The sequence below is a fragment of the Teleopsis dalmanni genome, chromosome 2 (genome assembly GCF_002237135.1).
Source record: "Teleopsis dalmanni isolate 2A chromosome 2, ASM223713v2, whole genome shotgun sequence".
Lineage (NCBI taxonomy): Eukaryota > Metazoa > Arthropoda > Insecta > Diptera > Diopsidae > Teleopsis > Teleopsis dalmanni.
In genome coordinates this window covers 156,070,931-156,078,220 of record NC_051847.1, presented here as the reverse complement: position 1 = coordinate 156,078,220, position 7,290 = coordinate 156,070,931, and the positions used below count along the sequence as shown (strand labels likewise).

General features: G+C 30.2%; 2 protein-coding genes across 2 annotated transcripts in view; one reads left to right on the top strand and one right to left on the bottom strand.

The window, feature by feature from the left end:
• Nucleotides 1-7,290, top strand: part of LOC119676000 (zwei Ig domain protein zig-8) — a 336,138-nt gene that overhangs the window by 275,634 nt on the left and 53,214 nt on the right. The gene's annotated exons all lie outside the window — the stretch shown is intronic.
• On the bottom strand, nucleotides 337-6,320 carry LOC119682105 (serine/threonine-protein phosphatase 1 regulatory subunit 10-like). The gene is made up of 6 exons (XM_038095461.1): nucleotides 5,855-6,320; nucleotides 5,310-5,429; nucleotides 4,624-5,242; nucleotides 4,348-4,554; nucleotides 4,087-4,287; nucleotides 337-391 (listed from the first exon to the last, which is right to left on the bottom strand). The coding sequence occupies exons 1-6, from the start codon at nucleotides 6,048-6,050 to the stop codon at nucleotides 337-339; spliced, it is 1,398 nt and encodes a 465-aa protein (XP_037951389.1). The 5' UTR covers nucleotides 6,051-6,320.

Genomic DNA, 7,290 nt, shown 5'->3' with positions numbered 1-7,290 from the left:
AAGTTATTGAATTTCTTAGTCACGAAGCACCTTTTAAATTTAAAAAATGCATTGCGGAACATTTAATTTTATATTGTATTTATTTAATACATAATTATTTGTACTTTTCGCGTAGCACTGGGAATTCTATTTCGGAGCAATAAGTGCTACATAGAGTACAATTTTGACAATCTCGTTTGGAGAAGATTGTATTTAAGAGCAAGACCCCTATTTAAAGATCATCTTATGCTTCGTTCTAGATTTATAGGTCAACATATTAGTTTATTAAGCTCAAGTAAATTTCTATGATAACAGTGATAAGTTAATTTAAACGTAAACATTTTCAATCCTTTCGTATTACTTAATCGGAGTATCAATATCAGTTTGGCGATTGAGAAAATAACTTGTAAAGCTATTTTTCAATTGAGTTCATTATAAATACATTTTATTAATAAACTGACTAGGCAAAAGAAAACAAATCTAATTGTTTTAATCAACTTCTCTTTCTTAAAAAAGTTTCACTTTCAACTTTCAGAACGGCATTAATGGTAAAATGGAAGCAAATATATATACAAATAATCAAAAGTTAAATTAATAAGTATATTAAAGATGAAGTAAAAATTATACATTACATACCAGGATTATGAACTATGGAAGACATGATCTAGTAATGTTGATGAGGATTAGGTACATGGTTTTAAAACGATTAATTTAATGTTAAATATCTCAAAAAAACTGAAGACAACTACTAAAAAATAATAAAAAATACATGTTAGTGATTACAAAACCATAATACATATTCAATTTAATTAAGTAGTTAATTTGTTTAATTGCTGCAAATGTTCAAACGTTACAAATATAAAAAATAGTGTTGTTGTAACATTGTTTGTTGACCAAAATGCACCAAATTTATATACAAATTAATTTTTAATTGGAATTTATTTTACAGCTAATATTTTTTTTTTTTTGTATAAAATTAAGTAGAATTAAAAACGAAACAACACAACAGTGCTATTCACTTTTTAGCGAGCGAATAATACTATAACTTGTACTTTTACTTAAAACGCTCAACAGTCGAGATCGTGAACATCACTAACTAATATTGTGTTATCATGCATAATAAGTTTCTAAGTTATAATAAATTAAAAGATTTTTTTCGTAACTACTACATAATTTTATGAAAGAATTTAAAAAATACATTAATTTGTGATATGGGAAAATGATTTGGTGATTGCAGATAATAAATATGGATTATGAACAAAATAAAAATCGATAATATTATGTTTCTAAATGATTTTGAATTAAACAAAAAATGCTACATAAATAAAGTGATTAAAATAAAGCTGTTAATAGATTAAAACAAAGTATCATAATTATGTATTAAAATATATAGGTACCGCTACCGATAATTTGAATAAATGTTATAAATTTTTTTTATAAATAAAAAAGCAAATTTTTAAAAGATGAATTATTTCATAACGCAAAAACCCATAGTGTAAAAAAAAGTAATGAAAAATAATTTCTATATATTATATAAAATTATACATTATTTAAAAAACTGAGTTTATTTCAAGAAAAGGAAAAATTTTAATGATTTAAAAATGAAATGATATAAACTATATTAAAACATATTACACACGCTTAGTCATTTCATTGTTTTATATTTATATGAGAACTTCATGTAAATAATTCTGGCTGATATATAATAATTTGCACAAAATACATTTTAACTTTAGTTTAAAAAAATATTACAAATTCATTTAACTATTTTTATAAAAATATTAGATTTATGAGAGAAATATACATTAAGACTGAAAAGTTTTCGGAAATTCTCATTTAAAATTCGCGCGCTGTATATTTTTCGATATTTTAAGTTTATGTAGTTTGGCAGCACTTTCCTTAATTACTATGCCAAAAATGAGCGCGATCTGTCAGACAGTTCGTTTACGGCAGCTGTTGAAACCAGTTCACCTCAGTAGTGCGTTGCGAAATGTCTTCGACGGTCGTACGACCGTCCTGAAAGGCTTTGTACCACTCATAAACTTGAGTTTTCGATAAAACTGATTCCCCATAAGCCTTTGTAGCATTCGCAACGATTCTGCACACGAAATTTCGTTCGAAACACAAAATTTGATGCAAACTCTTTGTTCAATATTTTTTTCCATTGTCTTTTTCGCAACGCACTACTGAGGTGAACTGGTTTCACCAGCTGCCGTAAACGAACTGTCTGACAGATCGCGCTCATTTTTGGCATAGTAATTGTCCTTAATTGCTGCCAAACTACATAAACTTAAAATATCGAAAAATATAAAGCGCGCGAATTTTAAATGAGAATTTCCGAAAACTTTTCGGTCTTAATGTATACCGATTCGTATAAGTTATTACTACCAAATTCAAAACTTTCTATATGTTTATATACATATAAATTATAAATTTGATACAGGTATGTGTTGGGATGTGTTTAATGCGATTATCAGTCTACAAAATACTATATTTTATTCCCATTGAATTATTCTAAACGACAATAATAATTGACTCAATTGACTTGAGTGTGGTATGCCTTTTCTTTAGTTGTCAAAAATATTACACAAAATCGATAAAATGTGTTGGTTAAGAAATGGTATTAGATTTTTGTCTTTATTGTGAATTCGAATGTTTTAATGTATTGACCTGCTGTTTTCAAGCTCTATTTTGTTCCATATTCAATCAACGAATATAAATTGCCTCTTTTGATGTCTAAATCAAGCATTCTAACGAGTAAAGATATGTTAATAGTGAATTGTGAAGAAATGAACAATAAATAATTATTTTTGATAACATTAATTTCAAGACAAAGAAGAACAAATGATGGGTTAGGTCTTGTCTAAAGTAAGGAGTCGGGAACGAGTTTTTTTTACTATACTTTGTAGTAAATTAACACTGCAAAATACATGTTGGTTTCTTGATTTTAAAATGATAAACATAAAAGATTGGGAACATATATCTAGTAGTCAATGTTTCTTCATAAATGTATGTAAAAAAAAAACATAATTTCTATTAAAAAATACAACATAAATTACTATATGGAAAATATACTGATGTATTATTTAATTGCAATATTTGATATTTGTCATAAAGATTGGTAAATCAAAATTCTATTGTCTTCAAATAAAATTTTCTTTTTAACTATTCTATAAAGCTCACTTTCTTTTTAACTGTATATACAGATATAGCTCACTTCTCGGTATACCGAGGTTTAAAGCTATAAACTAAACAATGAATACAGTAACAAAAACTATACACTCCACCTAGCGCCAACTGGGATATCCACTTTTTACATTTATTTCTACTTTTACTAAACATCCATTTCTCACGTAAATTGACATATAAAACTGCTCATATGTATGTTGTACATATGTTGTACATATGGTTTTAGTACTAGAGTTATTATACAAATGACGAGTAACCACAGATAAATAGGTTTCCTATTTTTTGTTTCTAATTATTTTATTTAAAGCCTTATCAATATTGAGATATAGCATTGTAGAAAAAGTTAATTAAAATAGTTGTCTTTACTATAAACCGTTTTTAAATCGAAGTGCCTAGAAAACTAGAATTATTTTCGGATGTTTATTAAACAATGTATGATGCATCGTGGGTTTCTTATTAATGAATTAACTAAATATCGGAATTTTTTTTTATTTGCAGTTAAGACATATAGTTCATTTTGATATGTTATCAAGTTTTACTCGTATGAATTATAATATATAATTATTTTTGAGGTTTAAAACGATAGACAAGTCCACATAAAATTAGACAGAGATATGGATATCTAACATTTATTCATTTACTGCCGTTAAGTAAACAAAAAAAATAGTTCAACAATTTTCTTCATTACTTGAAATAATGATGGATAATATATATATATATGTATGATGTATATGAATATTTGATGTATATTAATATAAGTATAGTACATAGTATGTACTTTAGAATAAAGTGATAAGTATATATTTTTTTTTAAATGAAGAAAACTTTATATATATATATATATATATATATTTGTGACTACAATGAAATGACTCTTCGTGACGATTACTATTATATTATGTTTCTAAATTTTTTTAGTAAATTAAAATTTTGTACAATAAAAAATATAACTTACCATATCCAGTATAGGCGCGTTCATCATAACTTTGTTGACTTGCATGCTGTGTATAATCAGTTTGAGCTGTTGAATTGTAATCAACTGCAGGCGCTCCATATTGTTGTGTGTAATCTTGACCATAGCTTTGATAGCGCGTATCAGTTTGAGCAGCATATGCAGAGCTTTTAAATAAATGTTTTTAAATTAATGAAATTTGTATATATTTTTTTATATAAATTTACTTATAATTCTGATAGTGACTTTGATCATATTCACTACCATGATGACTTGCATAACTGGTACTTGATTGTGCTGCTGATGGTGCATGGGTGGCATAACCACTGCTCTGCGCATAGCCATTGTATGTAGTCTGTGCAACTGGTGCAGCATAAGACTGTGCATACGGGTCTACTGCTTGGCTTTGATCATGAGAAGCATATCCATGATGTCTATATTAAATAAAAAAATATATATAAAAACACTACTTTAATAGCACTCAAAAAAAAATATATATATACCCGTGTGTTTGCGCATGATGGCTGGGTGGAGCTGCATAGCTAGATTGTGGCGGCATTGATGCAACATGTTGTTGTTGTTGATGATACTTTGGTGTCATTGGGCGTTGTGAATATGGTATACCTTCATATCTTCCACGCTTTGGCCCGGGATGACCACCTATAGCACCACGTTTCAATGTGGGTACTGGAGCTATTTGCGTGTTAGCGCTGTGTTGTTGATGATGATGAGGTGAACGGTTAATGCTTTGACCATATCCACCACGTCCACGTGGTGGTCCACCTCTACGCATTGGCATACCACCATGATCAGGTGCACCGCCCATTGACCCATGCATTACACCATTACTATGATGTGGATTATAGCCACCACGCCCGCCACCTCTCATGAAACCGCCACGACCCCCACGGGGTGGACCACGAGGATGTGAAATACCACCATTTGACCCATTTGTGTTAACAGGAGCAGATATTGAGTTAGTTCCACTTGCTGTGCCAACCGCTGTGGTTGGAGACGTTGAAACTGACGTTTCTTCGTCTGCTGTAGTTGTAGTATTTCCAGTAGCGGTTGGAACTGGTGATACTGTCTTGTTATTGTCTGCACCTGAATGTTGTTTCACAGCTGTAATGAAATACAGGAAATTTAAATATGAGGTGGTGAAAAAATATTTGAGAATTTATCAACTTACTTTGTGCATACATTGGAGGTCTACCACCACGCATACCACCTCCACGTGGCATAAACCCACCACGGCCAGGGTAGCCTTGACCACCTCTGGGTATACGCATACCTCTGGGAGCCATCATACCTTTAATTTATTCAAGAAATATTTGGTCTAAATATACACACATTGATAGCTATTTAATTAATAAATAATTTAATAAGAAAGCAACTACCGCAGCAAACAAATCATCTTCTTTTTTTATGAAATGAAAACAAAACCTATATTAGCTATTAAATTTAGCTTTCTAAAAACTTAGCTTTAAAGCATGTTATATATTTGGTATGCAGCCTTATTGAGTTTGCGCACTTTTTTCCCAACGCGACATGTACCCTCTGGGCTATATATCTTTTCGCAGAAATTCAAGCAAAGCAAAATACATATACACATCACACATACAAGCCGCATCATTATATATGATATACTTTTCAAATTATATTTAATTGTATATATATGCGTAACTAATATAAACAATAAGTTTTAAGAGGCGTAATTTTTTATTGAAGACGTACCTTGAGGCATTGGACCACCCATACCACCTGGTCCCCCCACACGGCCAACACCACCCATAAAGTGGCCACGTCCGATACCTCTTGGACGACCACGGTCAAAACCGCGCATAGGCATGCCACCGCGCCCTCTGTAACCTCCACGTGGCGCAGGTGGTCCACTTACTGGTGCAACAGCTGCTGTTGGAACTGCTTCCATTTTATGATATGATATATATATCAAGTTAACTTATGTTATATGCACTATATGTATACGCTTTTTTCTTTTACGTTGCTTCCAACCGGTGAGTCTTTCACTCTTTAATTATATCAATATTCACATGCAAAAATTCGCATTTAAAAAATATATTTTCAGCTATCAAGCAATTTCATATATATATCAACACTTATTCTATAATTTTAGTAAAAAGATTTTATTTGTTTCTTAGAGCAAACACGACAATAAAATCCCTTGCCACAAGCAAAGTAAAATATGGCGTCGAAAAATAAATCGATATAGTAAAAATAAAGCGGGAACGAAACTTATGTTCTACATTGAAATGATTTATCCAAACCCTGTTTACACTTCAAACCATATTCTAAAAACTAGGTTCTGAACATATAACCAAAACTTTAATATTTCTTTTATATAAATTTGTTTAGTTAATAAAATGTAATAAACCACTTTACATATACAAAAAATTAATTAAATTTAATATGAATAGAATTTAAAATAAATTTAAACCAATTATAATTTTAAAAAATACATATAAATATTATTTTATAATATATTTATATATATTATAATATAAATATTATTTTATAATATATTATTTATTTAAGATAAAATAAATCGGTGCTTTATTTTAAAACGTAAATTAATTTTTCAATAAATACCGACATAGAAACTCAAAAGAAATTACATAAAAACATCTAGTTTATAAAAACTTCTATATATTAACAACAAATTATCTAAACATCTTGGCTGTGCTGCCTAAAGTGCTCTCAGACTTTGGGAGTCTAAGATGTGGAAACCACCTAATTACGCACACCGTACAATTTTGAAGCAGATTAGAAGGATGGGTCATGGCTCAGTCAAGGCGAATCTAGATTCTGCTACAGACTACATGACACCAATACTAAATTTCAATACCAGAATTCTCACTCTTTATTCAACCAGAGATAACTGGGAGCTTGGATCTGTGACAGGTAACTCTGCAGTCACCATCTACACGGATGACTCAAAGATGGAGGGCGGTACGGGAGCAGGTATCTTCTCGAATGATATGCAGCTAAGGCAGTCCTACCGACTCCCTGATACTTGTAGCGTCTTTCAGGCCGAGATATGTATATGCTATCGAAAAAGCGGTCAACTTTATACAACAAAAAACAATTCATCCCTCGAATCTCATGATTTTTGTAGATAGCTAGGTTGCACTGAAAGCAATTGAATTTAAAAC